General features: G+C 39.9%; 2 protein-coding genes across 7 annotated transcripts in view; one reads left to right on the top strand and one right to left on the bottom strand.

Annotated features, from left to right (window-relative positions):
• The window catches only part of LOC123319521, a 163522-nt gene extending 147049 nt beyond the window's left edge, over nucleotides 1-16473 (top strand). For both annotated transcript variants that reach the window (XM_044906538.1, XM_044906537.1), the window contains exons 7-10: nucleotides 11095-11179; nucleotides 11339-11590; nucleotides 13313-13978; nucleotides 14083-16473. In XM_044906538.1, the coding sequence (XP_044762473.1) occupies nucleotides 11095-11179; nucleotides 11339-11590; nucleotides 13313-13978; nucleotides 14083-14616 (1537 nt within the window). In that variant the 3' untranslated portion in view covers nucleotides 14617-16473. The remainder of the gene's footprint in view (nucleotides 1-11094; nucleotides 11180-11338; nucleotides 11591-13312; nucleotides 13979-14082) is intronic.
• Nucleotides 1-22680, bottom strand: part of LOC123319522 (autophagy-related protein 16-1) — a 646240-nt gene that overhangs the window by 603569 nt on the left and 19991 nt on the right. The gene's annotated exons all lie outside the window — the stretch shown is intronic.

The following is a 22680-nucleotide window of genomic DNA, read 5'->3' as shown; positions in this document are numbered from 1 at the left end:
TTGGATTGATTGCGCGATATGGGGTCAATCGCGCTTATGTTCCTACCAGGATAAACACCGGGTTCGGTAAGAGATGAACTGTTAATGGTTCAGTTAATTATCGGGTGAGATCAGGCTTTGAAACCAACTGTCAGACATTGGAAATTCTAAGACCATGCTGAGGAAGAAAAGAACATCAATTTAAAAAGCAGATAAAATCAGTCAATGGATTAAAAACCACTGTATTCTGGGAAAATCCCACCATAGTCTTTGGGCATCTTCAGAGATGAACCACTGTAACTTAGAGAAAGAGCAATCCTTTTATACAGAGTGAGACTTCGACTCGTACAAATATTTCAACAGTAGATTCTTGAGGTTAAAACAAACACTTACCATTTTTACCGAATCAGATCGGTTTAAAAGACACAGGTTCTTGAAAAACCATAAATAAATGGTAAAACAACGGTTTTGTCGAATGGATTGAACTCAGTTTTCAATTTATTTGATGGATCTTTTTCGAACACAAGATATCACCCACGTCTTTCAGTTTTCCCATTATGCCCATAACGTACCATGAAAATACCAACAATTCAAGGAACCCAACTCTTGAAGCTAAGTTGGACGCTATCTTATGAATATTTGAACGTTTTGTAAAATGAAAGAATTCTTCATATTTTCTCGTGGAATGCGTCTTTTTGGAGTAATTTGATGTTCACAAATAAGAAATGTGTGTGAAATTCGAAAAATTGGGAACTTTGACCGGATGCAACTCTTTTAAATATCCACAGACATGTAGGTCACAGATTTATGGTGGTATTCTACTTTCATCTGTAAGCTAATCTGTAACTTTTCATAAGATTACAGGACAATTGCAATTCTGGACGTGTTTCAGTGATCTGTAGCTAACAGGAATCCGTAAGTATTTACGAGTATTAGAGAGGTGATTATAACTTTGGGACGATTATTGTATGTATACGTCAAAACTTCAATCAACGCTTGAGAGAAACAGGTATCTTCGATATAAATATTGTCAAAACAATAAGTTGTTCCAAAATCACACTTTGATAGTTACAGTCATAGATTAATCTATGGTTACAGAAACCTTTCCAGAATTGAATTTACGAATCTGCAAATCGGACACTTACAGATCGATCGTACGCTACAGATTCGTAACTTACAGAGATGAAAAGCAGAATACAACCTCAACAATAACATCGGTCTAGATCATTCACAAATTTTCTACAATTGTCATCACAATCTTGTTGTTCCAAAAATCTTACCTGATGTAAATATGGGCCGAAATAGGGTAGCAATAATAGCACTTTGTCAAAACATACACTTTCCATAAAATGTCTCAATTTCCTACACTGTTTTCACCTTGAATCGCACTATACGACAATTTTTTTAAGTGATCCAATGAAATGAGGCCCGGTACTTTCACGTGCGAATAACTAAATTTATTCGATAGATAAGTCTTATTCTTAGGATAAGTGAAAATGCAGTCTTTTCAGTTTCAGATAGTGTTATTCATCGAATAAATCTGTCATTGAAACTTAATTGAAAGAGTTTATTTGTCATAGATCGAATGTCCGTACGTCATTATTGGTTGAATTTTTCAGATTCTTGATATATGGTTATTTTTTGTGTGATTTTCACGAAATATTTGCTTTCTAGTTGGAATTATGACAATTTCTACAATGCGATGTCTTATTTTACATTGATCAGTGAAAAGTACTATACCGTGCTTTCATAGAATTGTTATTCGTCAAATAATTTCATCTGAAAGCACTGAAATAAGGTATCCTTCAAATAGGAAATTATTCGACAGATACTCATTGAGAGTGAATAAAATTTATTCGAAGGTGAAAGTACCAGGCCTTAATCAAATAGACTCGGATTAACTGAACTATTTTAAACAATTTTTGTCCAGCCATATGTTTATGTCATGTTTCGTTTCTGTGATGCCGGCGTTACCTTCCACAGTCCCTTTACTTATTTGAAATCTGATGAAATTTAATGAAAGTTTGTCGAAATCCTTGATTATTCTATAGAGGCAATTTTTGGTGAGAGGACTTATTTTGATGCCTTCTGAATGTCAAAAATTAGCATCACTTTTGAATGCGCCGTATATCATCAAGACTAACTCCACAGTACTCCTCGTGTACAGGTTGAGTCTTTGACTCGTACAAATATTTTAACAGTAGATTCTTGAGGTCAAAAGAAACACTTTTTACCTATACTATTTTTTTACGAATCGACTCGGTTTAATAGATACAGGCTGTTGAAAAACCATAAAAAAATTTTATTTTAAGTTTTATCCCAGAAACGGTTTAATCGAATGAAACGAATTTCGGAATATAGTTTTTCACTTATTTGATTAATCTGTTTCGCACATTTTCTCGTATAATGCGCCGTTTTCGGGTAATTTGATGCTCAAAAATAAAAAATATCTGTGATATTCGGAAAATTGAGGTACTTTGGCTGAATGCAACTCTGTTTAAAAGATCCACAGATGTGTATTTACAGAGATTCAGCTTGTTATTCTGAAGGGAATTTTGTTTCTCCAGTGGTGGCATTCATAGCTCATTATGAAAATATAAAATGGCTATATCTTTTTATCAGGGCTGAATTCGGAAAAATGGTATAAGAAAAAAATGTTTCTTTAGATCTCAAAAATCTACAGTTGAAATATTTGTACGAGTCAAAGTAACTCGGTATAAATAGGTCTAACATGCGTCGTAGATCGTATTGACAAAAAAACAACGTTATTCAATTCGTTTATGTAAAAGTCGGAGGAATGTTGACCATTTATAAAGAACAATATAAACCAACTATGCACACGACTATTCTCTGCGGAACTAGAAACTGTCTCCATGACGGCAGAACAACCATCTACCAATCAAACGGGATTCCACCCATATCAACGCTTATAATTTTTCCCGAGGGACCCTTTCATTAGCCAGCCCCTATCTTGTAAGATGCAACTCAGGATTTATTCTACCGCCTCCAAGATTTTCTGAGTATGCGAACGGCGTCTTATCGAAAACGCGACGTATTGGAATTCAGTAGCGCTCATTTGTGCTTATATTATTCGCCGACCACGTCCTGTACATTATTCAGATCACGCGTGATTTTAGTACAAGAATTACGTCGGCGATAATACCAACTGAAAGTATATTAGGGCTCCGTAAATGCGCCACTAGTGTACCAACATGGAAGACCTTAACAGGGCCTGTCGCCTATGAATGGACGGAGACAATGAGACGTTGTATATCTGGCCTGGTATTTATTGGACCTGTACGAGCTGGATAACACCCGATTGCTCTTAAATACGCGTTTATTTTTCGCTGCCGTCGCAAATAGTATTTACTGGCTGATTAACAAGTGCAAATCCCGGTCGCTAATAGGACGTTTTGCGACACTTGAACTGCCCCACCCAGGAGCGATTTTTAATTGCCTGACGGCGTACAGTGATAGAGTGAAGATGTATGAGACGTGTCCGTGGTGATTGGAGACAATGGTGACTGGTCGTTAGGATTATCTTGACGGTAGCTGAATAGCTGCGAATTTTTCAGCCTCCAGAAGGATTTCTTCATACGATGGGGAAAAAGTGCGTTAAATGTCGAGTAGATACTGTTCTGATACTAATATAAAGAATATCGGGAGGCAGTGACGACTTGTCAGGGGCGGCAGAGTCGGTAATGCCGATCCACAAAAATTGACTCTGTCCGACGAAAACTATTCATCACTTATTGGGCCTCTTCTTGATTCTAGGGTAACATTGAAAAATTGCTCACCTTCTTCAATAACTATAAATAAACTGCCTATTATAACGATGTAAGATGTAATATTGTTAGGTCAACACAGGCTCGGCAGAATTTCGTTTGCCGTACTTGGTAGTTGGTACCGAAAGATCATCGGCATGTCTCGATTCCCATAGCTGAATCTACTCTAACTAATTTAAACATATCAAGTGGGGAGTCCAAGAAAGAAATTTGGGATTTACTAGAGCGTGTAGATAAGGGGAGATACCTTGGACCCTGTTGAGTACCTCTACCAAAAGTTGGACCTTTATATAGAGGGAATTGTCTAGGACTTACTTGAGAGTGTCAGATTAAGATATATGTGATTGATTAAATATTGAAATTATATATTCCCTTAATCTAACAATTTAAGATTAATGTACATTAGAATGTCACTTTCTACAATGACCTTGGCCTTTTGCATGTGTGGCTAAGCTCCTCGCCCTTATCGCCCTCTAACTCAGAAACGATTGGAGGTACAGGAAGAGAGATATTCTTAAAACATGCCTTGTTATCATCTTCAAACTGTCAGATTGAGAAAACCCCCCTGATTAGTGTCAGATTAATGAGTCAACACGTCTGCAATACCGAGATCAACAAGTAGCAAGTAACGATTTTTCAAAGGGCGGCTGTGAATCGTCGGTCTCTTGAATAGTAGCTTCTTCTGTTGCCATAAGTCGAAAAGCCTGTAACATCTCAAATTGCAGAAAGCAAGAAACAGTAGATAATGAGAAAAATTCTACAATCCTAAGTTTCCATTTTCATTCCCACGCAAAAATAAAAAAGAATGAATGAATATACTGAATGAAAACATATGGTCGATTGAGTCATCACGAGATAAGTTTTTTCGTGTTGCTTTGGGATAAATCAGATCACAAATGATCTGAGGTCGTATTGAGATCTATTCCAATACAAGTTTTCTCAAAATTTTTCGTCATTTTGAAAGTTTTGTAAAGGTGATTTTTGGGTGAAACACTTGACCTTGACCATTTCTACCTCCTGTTGAAAAAAAAATCTCACTTCAAAATACACCTTGCATAATCACTATCTGGTTACCACCACTGATCAATTCGGATATATTCTCATTCATCAGATACGCTCAGTTTGTTGACTGATGTCGTACGATTCTTGTCACACAATCGCTTTCGACTTAGAGGGATGGCCATCTCAAAGGTTATCGATGATTTTGTGGGAAATGATTTGATGAGTTGTATATTCTATCGAACAAAGGATTCATAGTTTTAAATAAATATTATATAGACTACCCAAAAATATACATCTTTGGAATCTTAGGACGACATAAAAAGTCAACGTATATGGAAGAATGTTTTCCACGTTCGTTCGTTGCTGAAATCCGCTCCAATCTCCCAAGTAGCGTATCTGATGGCGACATGATTCGATTATGAAAACGTTCCCATCGTACAAGACGATAATTCGACGGTTATGTTCACCGTCGCGAAAAAATCCGCTGAAAAAGAGCCGCCTTATGCGCCCTCTGCGGTTCCGATCAGAAATTACGGTTGTAAATTGCCGCGCGGAAAGACGTAGGCAGACAAATCCATCGGTTGCAATCGTCCGTGCGCATCGACTTATTGTCGGCGGCTAAATTGAACAGCGATAACGGAAAAGAACTACGGTTATTGCACTCTTTTCCATCACACAATGTGTCCCACCACTCGATCGACAAACTCAAAGTATATGGTGAGTATTTGGCTCACTCGAATATCAAAATGAGTACCTGTTTCCCTTGGTCACGCCATAACTTGAGAACGACTCAACCGATTTCATCTGAAGCGAATAATGAAGGATAAAAATTTTAATGGCGAATTAAATTTTAACGAACTCTCCTTGCTTTTCGTCGAGAAAGACTAGAGACTGGACATGGTTTCAGTCTCACTTGAGCTCATCAGAGCAACACAACTGATACCTCGACGAAAATGAAACGAATTGATAGCCCCTTTATTCGATCACTGGTCGATATCCATTTGCTGAAACTGCCATATTGCAGGAATCGTATGTCAGGATCCAAGCAGGAAAACGTTCGAATTATTGGCAGTAGGTGACTTAGGAAATCATAATGACCTGCCAAAACGCGAGATCCATTCATGGCGAAGGAAATCATTCAAGAATATGTTGAAATGTAGATGTTACCGTATTAACTAGACAATCAATAGGAAACTTCAATAAAAGTCTTAAAAGTTAGTTTTTCCGGAGTATCTCCCTCTATGAACCTCAAATCCTCTGTGCATACCTTATGAAAGTTGTATATCATGAAATTTTTAACGAATTTTGTCTGAACGATGAATTCAGGGCGCTCAGATTCACATGCCAATAGAGCGACGAAGAAAACTACCTGCTCCCCTTCCTCTTTACACCTAGACCATCTTCCCACTATCAAGAGAAGATTACGACCATCAATTCGAATCATCATTAGAGCATCGGCGGGGTTATTTCACAATGCCACATTCCCCCTTGATTGCGTAATTTCCCCGTTCCAATACGAATTGCTCGTATTTGTTTCTTCGCTAATTCGCAAGTACGACAATTTGCACGACGGTGAAACAGCACCGCGAAAAATCTCGATGTTTTCTCGAAAATCTCGAGAATCACATCGATATCTGTGTAAGCGGATGTTTGGCATGGAGTTCTGTAATTACGTGTGGTGTTATCTGGCCATCTACGTCGTGTTCTTGACACATGACACGGTGGAAAAATCCTTCTATGCATCCAAGCAGAACAGTCCAACCGCCGGTCATGTTCTGAGGGGTATATACCCCTTCCTTTGTTTTCTCTCTCTGGCTTCTTTTACGCATGCTTTCCTACATAAGTTTCGTTCTTTTTTTGTTTCTTTCATCTACGTGCTGTTAGGCGGTGCTTTTAGAGCTAGTAGACTGAAGTCCATTAAACGTCAATGTCGTATCAGAGATTAACAACTTGTTTTTATTACTCTTTGGTGGTATCGTCAGTCAATGACGTCCATGTCATAGAATACTCATAATAGGGCATTTCGGATCAGCTGAGCTTAACAGGGGCACACAAGTGTCGGTTAAGTTTATGTTTTTGTGATTTCGGTTGCTTTTTCTGAGAAAATTTCATTCAGTGAATATCATCTATCCATCAGTGGTGATATAAAAGTGCGGTATAATAGAAAACTGACTATTTTCGACATATTGAGAGGTACAAATCAAATATTAGTGATCATAAATGTCATAGATAGTTTGCCCCTCAGCGCGACGTCAAATCGAAATGACATAAGTCACTTTTGTGCCCCTCAGTCGAAATGACGGTCCTGTCAACGTCAACTGATTCGAAATGCCCTATACGTAACTGGCATCCTCGCTTTCTCTATCTGACGTAAGAAGCGATTCGAATTATTCCATCTGTGCTCTAACTGCGACGGCCTAAGGAAGGCTTCAAAATTACTCCCGCCAGGTGAGGAAATTACAGATTGCAGGCGGCATCGTAAGCGAAGAGAAAAATGAGGGAAAAATGGCAGATCATCCTGTGGTAGGCGAATCGATGGCTCCCATAGAAAATCATTCGCATAAAAAGACGTCCAACACGGCCCACTCCAGGTAATAAATTACCCAGCCATTTGTCTCGGCTGTTAGAGAGATTTTTTTTTTGCACTGACTGCGATTGTGCACGGTACGCAATCAACGACACACGTTTCTTAGTTCACAATGAGACAATAAGGGGAGGCGGAACTCAGTGCTGTCCACACTAAGGTGGATGTGATGGATCTGACATCCTCGCAGATAATTGTCAATTTGATTGAACAAAATGAGGATTCCTCCTTTCAAGGTTTTAATAACCTGATTCTCCCTCTTCAATCAATATCATCCGGCACACCAGGAACAATAACTTCCTTACTCAATTATAACAAGACGATTTCAACTTCCACAATCATTATTCTGTCATGCCCTGTGTAATGGCATTTCCTTGGATATCTCGAGCGCTAGCTACTTTTTAGAGGGAAAATAGAAAAAAGCCTACCCTGCTGGTAGGCGAGTCGAAGACAATGTTATCTAGGGTGTTAGCGTTACCTATTGAAAGTCAAAATCCGAGTTCACAAATTGTATTCTTTATTCTGTAATGATAAACACAATAGGAACTATTACACAACTATAAAAATCCACCGATATATAGTGAAAAGAACAGTACAATAAGTGGAATTGGCAAACAGTCTACTATACACAATTAAAAGATCTTTCTCGGTATCATATACAGATATTATATACAGGCGGTTCTCCGATCTGTTTTCTGCTCCCAACGGGCTTTCACACCAGCCAAGAATCGGACAAGTACAATTTGAAAGTTTGTGAACATAGAGGTCATAGACAGAGGTTTTTTGCGCCTAAACGTAACGAAAATCCGAAATGTCATGAAGTGAGGCAAAAAGTTCGAGAGACACAAGTAAAAACAGCAAGAAACAAACTAGAAGCGATCAGAGCTAGTACCACTCCCTAGCAGCAGAAAAAAGATCGATGTTATGTTGAGTATTGGTACAGCGCCCTTTTAGATTGAACGCTAATACCTCAAGTGGTAATTCATAGACGTTGTTTCGTGGCAGAATTCACCATAAATCACTCGAACTAACGGTCCATACGAAGTAATATTGTCAGTGTTCTTCGAATCTATCGAACATGCATGACAGCACATTCCTGTGCCAATCGAGCTTCGCATAGTTTCATTTGTCACCCGTTTGAAATTTATGATTTATTCCTCATTGTCGGTAGACTTCTGCATATAATCCTTTGTCCGAGAAACAAAAGATTCGAATTTGTGCTACATTGAAGGAAACTGTTATTAGTCTGCGTCCCAGTTATTTTCAATCACGAATTGCACAAACGTTTCTCATAAATAGAGGACATCACTTCATTGAAATTCAGTTCAAGGGAAACTGAAGGTTCTTCAGAACACACAATCGTTTCGAAAAATTATTGAATTGGTCTAATGATATAGTAAATACAAAAAGAAAGAGTACTGTATAGTGTACAGTACTCCAAGCGCCTAACCGGGCGCATCGGAAGATATAGTAAATAGTCTATTATAATGTAATTATATGCGAGCCTTTGAGAGAACAAAAGTTATGATAAAAAAATATTGAACGCTGTCGCGTATTTTTGAACAGAGTTATTTCGACCCGGTTTATTCGTTTTTGTATAATTATAGGTTTAAAACGTGTCATTTCACTGAATTCCAGCACAAATACCAGATTTTATGGAACAAAAGTGCTCATAAAAATTATGGTGCAGTAATTAACTCGTGCTCAGTCCATAATTACAAATCACGAATTCCAATGTCAATAGGAAAGAGCGGTTTAAGTATGAGATTTTTTAGGAGACAGCAACGTCATAATCTTCACATTTAGTGACTGGCGGATTAACCATCATTTGAACATCCAAATCGTGAGACCCGTCACAGGTCATTATGCTAGAAAAAACGCACTCAACGGCAATGATCTTTATTTCCTCTATATCTACACATTTTGAACCATGAATCGTTGATGTCAACCCATCTTCGAATATCTCGAAAAACGTTGGTATAACTGTTCTTTCGATCTCATTATATTTAATGCACACTCCATTAGATATTGTTTGCTCAACAAGATGATTTGCAGTTTGAGAAATGTCTGTTTTTTTTTGTTCAAATCGTTGTTCTTATCTTCGATAGAACGTGACGAACGAGAATGTAAAATTCTTGACGGTTTGAAAATATGGGGAAATTTCTGAAGAAATGAATAGGTACTACAGGGGAGACTTTTTAATTTTAGTTTTATTATTAACAAGAGAAACCCTAAGCAGGGCTTTTTTTTGAGGCCCACAACAAGAGCTCAGTTATATAAGTTGTTAAAAAAAAGGTGATCCCTATATCTTAAAAACGGATGGCATTACGAAAATTTTTCACCAAGCAACCCACAATTATTTTTCAGTTTTCTACCTATCCTAGAGACGGGGTCACCCTTTTCTGAAACACCCTGTATATACCGCTATAGGCAGTATCGGTCAAACAAAAATTCTACCTTTCATTCGACCGAGCGGTACATACATATCACGCCTACGCACAAAAGGAAAAATGATAATTATTTCCCCACAAATAACACTTATTTCTTCACGCAGAATCCGATTACCGCAAGGCTAATCCGCTGCCTTGACCGTCGAAGAACCAGGCTCCGTTTAGCGATCTCGGGTGCGTGAGGCGTACTATTAAAATTAATAAGATCTAGCCGCCAGTGACTGCCGTGCGGCAGGCCGCGAATGCAGGAATGCGCGTGCACAGTCCCCCGGCCAAGGGCGGCTGCTGTTGTTGTTGAAATGATACATGTGTGGATGATCGAGATAAGAATACGAGGGCGGTGGATATCAATTAAGTAAATATCGAGTACTGTTACGAGAAATGTATATCGACGTCTTTAACGGTTAAGGTGTACGAGACAGAAGAACGGTTTCGAGGCGTGAAATTCTGAAACTGCGGAATTTATGTTGCGGCTTTAGGATTGACGATCATTGAACGACCATTTAACTTCACTTCGATTAGTTCTGAATACTTGACATAATGACATACTAGAGTTTTTGCAACTTACAAATGAGTAACGACGTGAACAATTCCTGTGCAACCTCTCAAGACCTAGAACTAGAAGACACTCCACAAAAGTACCACAAAACGAGATTTCAATGAGCTGTCGAAAAACACAGTGACAAGTCTATAAGCTAACCTAATCAATTTGACATTGACAAATGTCTCTAAGTTAGGTTAAGTTAGGTCAGGTTGGGTTTAGGAGTTATAAGTTATTCAGAGTAAAATTGATGCTGACAAATGAAAAATCTCGAGAAACATATGTTACAGTAACCTGGGCTTGTCAAAATATGCGGCATGTCCGTAACTGTTACTTTTTTACGTGACTTAAGGCACGACATGGAAAATCTTTGACATCTTGTGGTATCCTCCAAACTGTTCGAATTCACTGACGATAGTGACAAAAGGGAACTCGAACAATTCTTCTCGTCCCAACAAGATCATCCATCGGCGCATCCGAAGAAATTTCCATTGTCCGCCACGCCGACAAAATCTATCGCTCTCGAGCACAAAGACCACTCGAACCGCGCATTTACCACTGAAATAATGACGGCCATCATTCAAACCATACCTTGCCCGTTTACACATGTGAAACAAGACAAGATCGAAGTGATATGGACGAGATAGATCGCCCAGCACACCGGACGGACGTTGAGAGATTGCACCTGTCCGTCCGTCCGTCCGACAGTACGGAAAAATCGGTCCAGTCTCATTCAGCCATTGTCTCTTGCAGGTCTGCCAACTACAATAACGCAACAGGTGACTGCGAGCTCTCGAACATGGACAGGATCACTCTGGCCGGTACCAACGCCTTCCAGGTGAGCATTAAACCCGTAAATTCACAATACAGGTCTTGAAAATCGTACATCTCTGGTTGACCTTGGCTCAAAAACTTGGGAAACCATAGAAAATCGAACCTGCGTAATTGTCAAATGTCCAATACGTTCCTAAACCTCAAACCATTCGTTTCTTTCCAGGCCGCCGACGGAATCGACTACATAGAGAACAACTGCGTGGACGAGCCCACCAAACTCTGCGAATTCAAGAAACTGAACGGCAGGATCCTTAAGACGGTCGACTCCGTGTACCAGGACGTCGGATCGGTTGACGAGTGCAGGGAATTGTGCTTGAACTCACCTTACAGATGCCACTCATACGACTACGGTGACACTGGCGAGATGGTCTGCAGGTTGAGCCACCACTCCAGGGCCACTTTGACCGACATTCAGGTAAGTTTGTGCAGTACTGGATATTCTCCGAGGAAAATTCACCGGAATGTGATTATCGTGCCACCTTATGGTCTGTTTTGCCCCCGATCAGAGTTGTTCTCGCCCCTTGAAACTAAATAGTCTACAGATCGCCTTCCAGTTCTAGAATTCTACTTCCTCCCTTCTTCAGGTTTCTTGAATGAAGCATTTTATCCGTTGGCATTCCGTCACAAGTTGCTCCGGAGTTTCCTACTCCTCCTCCATCTCAAAACGGGTCTCAAGACCTATCTCAGTTGAAACCTTCTCAAGATAGTAACAGCATCTAAAGATGGCGGCTTATTAATAAACTCATATTATGTCGTCATCAGTTTGACACTTTCTCAAGAAGCGAGTCTTGAAACTCAACTTGAGTTTGAATGTCTTGAGTAATAGTCTTGAGACAGAATTGAGATTACAAAACGAAAAGATAAATTAGTATTTTCAATTTTTTCATCAGTGTGGCATGAGTGAGGTGTAACGGAGTAGATTTTTCGATCTCGAACGAACGGTCACGTCACATCTCATTCTTGTTCGCCGAAGTGATCGATTTCATCGTAATAGTTGACCACTTATCTCATGGATTCCATATTTCACCTCGATGATGCCGATTTTTGGAAGCACAAAAGAGAAATTACTGTCAGTTCACATCTTGAGTCAGGATCCAACCATACTCAAAATTTGACGTTTCCAACCTCTTGAGATTATTCGAGATCAGTCACATTTATTAATGAGCGCCTACTCAAGTGAAATCGCAGATTAATACGTCAGCATGACAGATTCTCAAGCCAAATTTATTAATTAGAGGTTGTCTCAAGACTTTACTTAAGACTTTCTGACAACTTCTGATTATTAATACAGGCACTAGAATGTCCTCATGGGCTAATATATCTATAGTATCTATCACAAGATGAAGAGGTCCGAGATCTGTAATAAATAAACGATAGCCGGGTAAGGGTGAAAAGAATTCAGAGATCTATGGTCTTCATTGTGGGTATCTGTAGGGAATGGTGTTGGATCTCGTTGCCCTGTCGATGGTTCACTTAATTCTTCAAGGCTCTACTATAATTCAATATGGGTCAGCCAATTTCAACCATTTTCAATCGGACTGGGAGTTGTGCAGTTTTGACAAGGTCAAATAAGACCGAAACGATGGTCAGTATCTACTCTTCTTCGATGGGATTGTCCATTCGTGCTTTCATTTCATTCATGCCTCACTGTTGAGGCCTTATGTCATAGTTACCTCAATAAAGGGATGATTCAAACCTTTGTCGGCGTGTCGATCGATTAGAAGCCGCCAAATCCAAACGATCCAACTGCCGACCAAGTTCCCCAAACGCCTAACAACCCAGCATTCAAAACTTCCCAGCCGCTGGCTGTTAATCGGCGGGGTTAATCAAGAAATCCCGAAACAAGACCACCGTCTCTAATTCAACGATCGCCCCTCTCCCCCGGGAACAGATCGTGCATTCCCAGAACGTCCTAACAATGCGCCGACATCGCAAAAAGGCCATCTCACGTTCGCCGCTCCATATATATACACACACGCGGACCGAAAAATACTCCGCATGCGTCATTACGCGAAATAGTTCTCGGAAGAATTCCCGTCTAACGGGAAGCGACCGCGATCGATGCGACTCGTACGCTTTAATTAACCGATAACAGGCAATTAACTCAAATAAGACACGGTACGTTTTTTTCCCGCAGGATCCCTATTTGGAAGTCCCGGAAGCCGCCACTTACGAGCTGAGCTCTTGCTACAACGTGAGCATCGACTGCAGGTCCGGGGACATGGTGGCCAGGATCCAGACCAGCAAACTGTTCGACGGCAAGATCTACGCCAAGGGCAGCCCGAACTCCTGCGTGAAAGACGTCAACAACAGCCTGGAGTTCGAGCTCAGCATGGCCTACGACAACCTCGAGTGCAACGTGAGGAAGAACGGTCTTGGAAGATACATCAACGACGTCGTCATCCAGCACCACGACAAGATCGTAACCAGCTCCGATTTGGGCCTGGCCGTCACCTGTCAATACGACCTGACCAACAAGAGCGTCACCAACGAATTCGACCTTGGCGTGAAGGGAGACATCACACCGGCGCTTTCCGAAGAGGTCACCGTGGACTCGCCCAACGTAGCCATGAAGATCACCGACAGGAATGGCGGAGATGTCATGCCGTCCGCTGAGGTTGGTGACCCGCTTGCTTTGAGGTTCGAAATCATCGACAAGAACAGCCCCTACGAGATCTTCGTCAGGGAGTTGGTGGCCATGGACGGCGTGGACTCGAGCGAAATCGTACTTATCGATTCTGACGGTTGCCCTACTGACCATTTCATCATGGGACCTATTTACAAGTCCGCCCAGACTGGCAAGGTAAGCAAATAAGATCTTTATCTTATTGTCAATAAATACATCATGTTCATCGCAACATGCTGCTTTCTCCTTCATCTAGACTAACTACAACAATTCAATTCCAGATTCTCCTCTCGCATTTCGACGCCTTCAAGTTCCCGTCTTCAGAGGTTGTTCAGTTCCGCGCTTTGGTAACGCCCTGCATGCCGACCTGCGAACCAGTTCAATGTGATCAAGAAGAGAGCACCGGAGACCTTAGATCCGTCATCTCGTACGGCAAGCGCAGGAGGCGTCGTTCCACGGACGCCCAGGACGATCTCCTCCTAGTCCAGAGCATCCAGATCAAGGACAAGTTCGGATTCGAGCGCGACAACAACTCCGCCCTCCTCAACGAGGCCGTCTTCTTGCCGAACGAGGCCGGCGTCTGCATCAACATGGCCGGTTTGTTGGTGGCGTGCGCCGTCTTTCTAGCAGCTCAGATGTCCCTCATCGCCGCCTGGACCTTCGTCTGGCAGAAGAGACGATCCAGCTCCAAACTGTCCGGTCACGACAACGTGTCGGTCACCATGTCCATTCCTCCGTCAGCCATGAGCTCCAGCAGAACCGACAGTCTGTGCAAGCTTTACGACAGCGGATACAGTCATCCGCGTAGATTTTAGGGTATACAAGTGATTTTTTGGTGATGCGGACGGACTTCGGTGAAACGTTCGGCTCGTATCAAAGACTTCCCGCATGTTTCTTGGAAAATGTTGTTCTTCAATGTGGCCAACCCGCTGTTTGTCCGTCTCGGCACACCAGCGGCAATCCGGACAACTGACACTCAAAATTTTCGCCTAATAAGATGGTTGCTACGCAAGAACGCCTTAACGCTTTCGCTAATCATTTCCACAACTACTCATTTCAACATACACCAATGCACCACGATGTTTTTCCGAAGTAATCATCGTCACAACACTCTTAACAGTCGATTATTCCTAAGACGTCTCGGCTGTGCGTTGTTGGCAACCCTGAACTCCGAGGACCCTGCTGACCTAAAAGCCGGCTCGCCAACCCGAGCGTAGCGATTCATTCGCTAACTCACTTCGACACCTCACATTTTCCCATATCATATTGCAAGGTGGATCGTTAGCCTCCATCCAGTTAGTGCCACATCTTGAAAGGTTACGAGGGAACGGCATCGTGGAAGATTACAGTTGTTTTTAAAGTCGCAAATGCATAACTGTAAAGCCGAGACTCGGTCGCATCATATAATAAACATGCACCACGCCACGCTGTCAAGGTTAGGACTGTCGGAAGTTGTCACAGCTCCGACATACAATATGTGCACAGAAATGCGCCAAATATGGAACATAGAGGACGGACACGAATGGCGTTTTTAGGCGGCGCGTTCGCGGCTGAAGATAAAAAGCGCGATTGCACGTATACGTACTCTCGGAATGGCGTTTATCAATATCTAGGAATGTGTAGCATCCATTTTCATCGTTCGAAAAAACCCTAGGATCATTTTATCGTTGCAATTAATCATTTCGTATGTATACCCGAGGATGTAAGCTATAATTCCTTTATACCGCAATATCTTTAATTAAATAATTAACTGATTAGAAATCGATCGATTGGATGTAATTGATCGATGTCCCCTATATGTGTCGCATACGACGTTTTATGATTAAATACTCGTATTAGATTAGACAGATCATTTTTAGCTTTTAAGGTAACGTTACTGCAATGTCGATCGAATCGATCCTAATCAATTAACAAGACACGTTCTGAAACCAGTGCAAGTGAGAAATATCAATAGACATAAGGAAAGACATGATCTGCTTCTTCTAATTCATGAAACTTTCAGCGGAACCGATCTGAGATCCAGATCACGTTTCGAATTAGAAGGATAAATTAGCAGTTCCTGAACGCACCCCACTATTCATAGAACTTTGTGACGTTCACACTGTCGCCAACATTATTTTGTAAGTCAAAATATCGTTGGCGTTTTTCTCGTGCAGCCCTCGACATTGTGCCAAATTTAAGGGTGGTATTTCTTGTTTTCAGTCGTTTTCAGGATGGCTCACGTGCAAATTCCTTACTAACGCGTTCGTTTAAGCTTTCGGTTTATGGTTTTTATTAGATTAGAGACACAGATCGATCATCTAACATTGTGGCGTTACGAAAACTGGTTCGAACGGATTCTAGGACGATCATGCACGAATGTAAAAAAAAATATTTTCTACTCTTATTGTGTAGAGTGCGAGTATCTGCGAGAATGAATGAGTATTTAAAGAGCTTGTCCTGGTCTCCTTTGAACCCGAGTGGTCGGTTTTGTAATTTTTAGATGTAATGGATGTAGTTCTTCGCAAAACCGACCACCGGTAAACGCATTAAAAAATAACAAAATACCATACTTCCTTTTTATTATAGCTATTTTGAATTTTTCAGTTTATTTTATTCTTTTATTATATTCAGTGATGAATTCTAACCTTTTATTTACTTAACTTATGAAATTAATAAATCTTCGAAAATAAGGTTGCAGTATTTTATTTCTTATCCCTTGTTACCATGTTCAATAGTGGACAGGTCACCATAAATTGATGAATACATTTTATCAATAATAGAAAAGTATGAAGTAGTTATTACTCATAGTTGGGGAGCCGACGATGCTAAATCGGGATTTACTCGAGCGTCGTGCAGACCTAGTGGATTTTGAAGATTAGATGGTAGAAAGAAAGAAGGTTCTAAGATTTATGAACTTTCAGCGGTGGAAAGAGCATCTGCAGGTTTTCAAAGAAGAATTTAATTGAAAAAACGAGAAAGAAATTCATATTAAGATACTGTATATGCCCTACGTGTATCTGATAATATATTCATGTTAATCTGACAGTTTGCGTGGTGGGGCTGGCCGTACGGAAGAGTTGAAAATGGTAGAAAATAATTTTTTCAGGATTTGTTAATTAGACCCAAAGGAAGCTACTTTTCAAGAGTTTGATCATTCGGACATAACACAAGGTCACAGGGGTGCTTTGAAAATGCAAAAAAAAATCGTTACTTGTACATACTCGAGAGTGTCAGATTTTCATACAGATGGTTAATTACGGTGTTGTAGACCTGTTGACTCATTAATCTGACAATAATCAGGGGGAGCTGTCTTAATCTGACAGTTTGAAGATGACAACAAGGCGTTTTTTTTTAAATATCTCCCATCCTGTACTGTACCTCTAATCGTTTCTGTATTCATTCTGAAAGTTGTAGATAATAAAATTCTATATATAACTTTCGTCTGAAGCAATTTTACACACTCTTAACCGTATTCGAGTTTGAGGGCGATAAGAGGAAGGAGCTTAGCCACACATGAAAAAAGCCAAGGTCAATGGAGAAACCCACTCTAATGTACATTCATCGCCATATATCTCAAAAACGTTCAAACGTAGAAAAAATTGCTTCAGACAAAATTTGTAGAAAGTGTTATGCTCTACAACTTTTATGATGAATGTGAAAACAATTTGAAGCCCAGGTCAGGAGATAATTCAAAAAAACTGATTTCTGTGACCTTTATGGCCTATTTTTATTGTTTCGGCTTGCTGAAACTGTCAGATTATATTTTTTCCGTTATTCTTGAGTGTCTTTTACCGGAGGAAGAATCCTCAAGTAATGAACGATAGTTCGTGAGTGGTTCACTAGTTGGACTGTAAGTATATATGAGAAAAACGACTCTATTTGAGTATTTGAATGAAATACTTGCACCAGACTTACTGATTCCTGATGCTTTCTTGCACGGCGAGGTGACTCATGCACTAAGCAGTTAAGCACTAAATGTAAATACCAACTGATGGTTGTTAAAGTACAAGAAAATTCGTCTATAATTTTATGGTGACTGAGACACTGAGTTCGATTTATCTTCCGAATGAGAACGATTCATATAATGCGACGGCGGCAATTACTAAGTTCACTCTTTGGCATCCAAAATCATACTGTTCATGGAAATGTCTTTTTAGTCTTTTTTTATAACAAATGTTCCGCATATGCTGGTTTCACGTAAAGAACGGTGCAAGTACGTGGGTCGTTCGAGAATTATTTGAACCACTTACGTGAATACCGAACACTTGAGTCATTAGCTTTAAAATAAGAAAAAAAACAACGACCGCGCTCGAGAATGTACACGTGATGTTTTTTTTGCAAGTTTGGCAAATTTTCGTGACATTTTCGTCACACTTTAATTGTCAGATCAAAGATTATAGAGTAGAAAAATAGTAAATGAAGCGATTAAATACAGTGACTCTAACGAGACGCTGGCGACAATTGGAAATTTAACAAGAATAGGGCGGCTTAGAAGCACAGATTTCAATGCTGTGATCTCTAATTCGGAATGCGGATTGGCTCAAGTCACGTCACGTGACCAAATCCGTCATATTCTTGCTAAAACGATGAAAAACGAGACCATAATTGTCACCACTGTCTCGTTAGAGTCACTGTACGATTAAAGTGATGTGAGCGCCATCTGTGCTTCAAAAGTGTTAGGCGGAGCCATCTTTTTCGTTCTATGGTCCTCATTTTTGTTCTGAATATTATGTACCTAGTGAAGAAAAGCAGTGAGCGATACTGAGGCGTTGATATTGATGTGAAGATACAAATTTTAGGGTAGATAAATTGCAGTTTATCAATAGTGCTACATATATCAGTCGCTTGTAAATTCTTTGAGGCTTTCAATGAAGAAGGCAACCTAAGGGTCGCACGCAGCCAAGCTGTTCGACCAATTCTCATGAACCCGCTATAGTTCAAAGTAATAACTACCGCGGGATCGCAGGGTCGAAGGGTCGTAACTCCAAAATCGGCACCGTTCCCTTCGAGGACCTTCGACCGACGTATAAAAATTTACGGGACTAATCGGCCTGACCTAAAGCGCCGTAATATTCCATTTTACGGCCTGATTTATGCACTGCACCGGAACGTGTTGCGGTAATTAAGAACACGTGTTCACCTCTCAGACACTTCATCAGCGCTGGTATGGTAGTAAAGTATACCCCCGAACCCGGTAAGATAAAGTAAAAGTAAACGCCCCGGGGGCGCCAGAAAGTTGGTGGTAATTATTTTACGAGTGCCGGGGCAAATTAGCAGTCGTTCGGAAAAAAAGCCATCGGGATAAGGGACGTAGGCCTTTGGTGTATCATTAATTTTTTGTCGGCACCGAAGGTTTGTACTTGATTTGGGATCTGTTGGTCGTGGGGTGCTGAAATTTTTTCGTAATTTCGATTTGTTGTTCAACGGAAAATACGAGAGATTTTCTCTTCCGCCAACCCTGGTGAGGGTAAACGAAGCTTATCAGCCAAAAAAAACATTCGATGTTTCAAAGTATTCTCAACACGCTCTTTATATTATCAACTCGACCTGTATGAAAAAACTCCATTCACATTTATTTTAGCAGTCGGTAGGCCATGAAATAATTTTCTCAAGTTTTTGTAACTCGAACGGAGTAAAGTTGGCACTCATGAAATGTCGTTAATGTCATTACGCCGTTGTCACAACTAATATATCAATTAATATTACAAAAATGCCGAAAGTGATTGAAAAAGAGAGAAGACAGGGTTTCGATGGGCTTTCACACCAGCCAGTAATCGTACACAAAGCACGGGTAGTACTCGGACAGGACTGGATCTCTTTTTTGCTTTCAGTGGTTCAAGGGCTTTCGCTCCAGCTGGCATTTCTTTACGTTACATTCAGAGGAATATACTGTAGCTCGATTGCAAGGAATTCGGCATTATACTGCTGAGTATCGAGCCACAAAATCAGTAGAAGATAGAGCAGCCAACGCGTCAAATTCCCAAGTGAAATATGAGCATAATTTCAATACCTTACTTGCCTGACGAAATCTAAAAAAATTGTTTGCTTATTTGAATCCGCTGCAAGGCTCATTCAAATTTGAATAAAAAGTAAAAAGATATTCTTTCTCAGACACAACCAGCATGATCATATTATGATAAGAAGTTGTCACAGCCTGAACAGCGATGATGTTCGCACATCAAACATTTCGTCGAGATTTTCAGGTTAGGTGGTGTGTTCTTCGCGAACAGGAAGTATCAGTTGGTGTATATGCGTATCGCCTACGTCATAATCCTATTATGTGGTAGTTCACCAAGTTGGATATTTAACAGTAGAAAGCCAGAACACAGTTCTGTGTTCTGGAAATTGACAAAACGCAGTGTCGCAACTGTCTTTTATACGAGGTGTTTTCAAAGATGAGGTTTTTTTCCGACAGAAGATAGAAGTCGTTCAACCAAAAATTTTCCCCATAAAATATCCAAGATGGCTGACATACAACCCTTAGAAGTTCGACATAAGTTCATTGAATTTCAAGTACGGGACTATGTAAGGTGACTCCGGCATCGCAAAAACGAAACAAAACATAAACATATGGCTGGACAATGAATGGTTCAGTACCAAGTTCATCGGATTAGATGCATCAGGTCACATTTGAGAGAATCATAATTGTTGTATCGTGAAATTTAAGGTGAAAAAAAATGTAGAAAATCGAGGCAGTTTCTTGAAAGCGCTTATGTTATTGATGCTGAAAAAGTGCTATTATGTTTACCCATTTCATCCCAGTTGTACGACGATTGTTAGAATGTTCAAACAAAAAGATTGTGATGCCCATTGTGAAAAAATTCCTGAATCATTGAGACGAATTTTATTGGTGAGATTTTGAAGTATTATCTATTTTTTAACTTGTGTCTTGAGTTCCTTCTGTCAGTTGGCATCAAAATGAGGCATTTCATAAAATCGTGTAAGTGAAAAATAATAAGAATAATTCGGCAATCCTAAGTTTTCATTTTCATTACCACGTAAATATCAAACAAGTCAATATCCTAAACGAAACCATAGGGTCGAATCAGGAGATAAGTTTCTATCTCTATCTATATCTAGTTTATGATAATCATTTTAAATTTTTTTCAACTTTGTCATTTTGAAAGTTTTGCATAGGGAATTTTTGGTGAAACGCTTCATTTTAAGCAGTTCTTCTGTTTAAAAAATGCCTCCCTTTCAAATACACACTGTATATAGTGATATAGTATTATATTATAGTGACATCTTCAGAAGGTATGAAAATTTTTATATTTTATCCTGCAGTTCATTATAATTTTTCGAATATGAGTCCCAAAGATCCTGCAATGTTGTCTGAAGCTTAGGCAACAAACAAACGAAACAGTGCTGATCATAATGCATAAAGAATTCAGTTAAATGTACATATGTCGTCCACTTGTTACACTTGCATTTTCCAAAAAATTTTACCGCAACGAAATTCGATACTTCCTTTCAGCAACGCTGATGACGACACCGTCATTCCAGCCCTAAGCCAGACAGCAACATCATCCAACCGAACATGTGTCGTTAACCCTGTTCCGACCTCAGAATCAATCAAATGTTTCATCCCCCAGGGCCCAAATCTCCCTCTAATAGGAAAGATCATCGTGACAGAATTGCGGTTGCCGTTCCTTATACGCTACCGCCCCTCTACCGATTGCTGCAATCAATCAATCAGCGGAATCAAACGTATAAGGGATGAACGTCAATCCGTTGTCGCAGGGGTTTTGTTAGTAACATGCCAGGGTGGGATCCGGAAGTTTAATGGTCGCGCTTCATGTTGACACGGCTGAAGGAGGTCTTCACTGTGGTACACAAGGAATTTGGACGTCTTAAGCTGTATGACAATCTGGCTCCTTTTAATCCTTACCACTATAATAGAGGGTGTCCTAGCAATACGTGACTTTTTGTCAGGTTTGAATAAAGTATATGAAGAGAAGTATATAAAGACAAGTTTTTACTGCTCCCACCGGCGAAGATATGTGCCTCCAAATGGTACTGCCATAATTCAGGGTGAGTCTTTGTCTCGTACAAATATTTTAAGAGTTGATTCTTGAGGTCAAAAGAAACACTTTTTTCCCCTACCATTTTTTCGGAATCGGCACGGTTCAAAAGATATAGGCTGTTGAAGTTCCATCTCACACACGGTTTCATCGAATTAAATGAATTTCAGAATATTGTTTTTCATTTACATATTTGATTAATTTCTTTCGAACACAAGATAACACCCACGTCTTCCAGTTTTCTCATTATGGTCATGACGTACCATAAAAATACCCAAAATTCAAAGAACCCAACTATTGAAAATGAATTGGACGCAATCTTATGAATATTTGAACGTTTTGTAAAATAAAAGTATTCTCCATATTTTCTTGTATAATGAACCGTTTTCGAGTAATTTGATGTTCAAAAATTAAAAAGTATCTGCGAAATTTGAAAAATTGGGTACTTTGGGTGAATACAACTCTGTTGATGAGATCCGCAGATGTGTAGTGTCACAACTTCAGCAGGTTATATTTTGAAGGTTTTTTCAGGGGTGGCACAGCTCATTATGAAAACTTATAATGGCTGTATCTTTTATCATGGCCGAATCGGAAAAAATGGTATAGGAAAAGTGTTTCTTTTGAGCTCATAAATCTACGGTTAAAATATTTGTACGAGTCAAAGACTCACCCTGTATATATCGTTAATTCTGCGAAAAGGATACCAGTGCAACATCGAAATTTGTACAGTTTTCGAATTAAAAGCATTTTTATGATTGAATATCAAAATATTGCAAGCTGTTCATTGTCGCTATGGTTACTTACAATGAGTATTTTTATATCTGAAGTCTTTTTTACCAAAAAGAGGATGTGAAGAAGATAGGAGACAAGTTAGTT

The sequence above is a fragment of the Coccinella septempunctata genome, chromosome 8, assembly GCF_907165205.1.
Source record: "Coccinella septempunctata chromosome 8, icCocSept1.1, whole genome shotgun sequence".
Taxonomy (NCBI): Eukaryota; Metazoa; Arthropoda; class Insecta; order Coleoptera; family Coccinellidae; genus Coccinella; species Coccinella septempunctata.
This window is presented reverse-complemented; position numbering and strand designations above follow the sequence as displayed.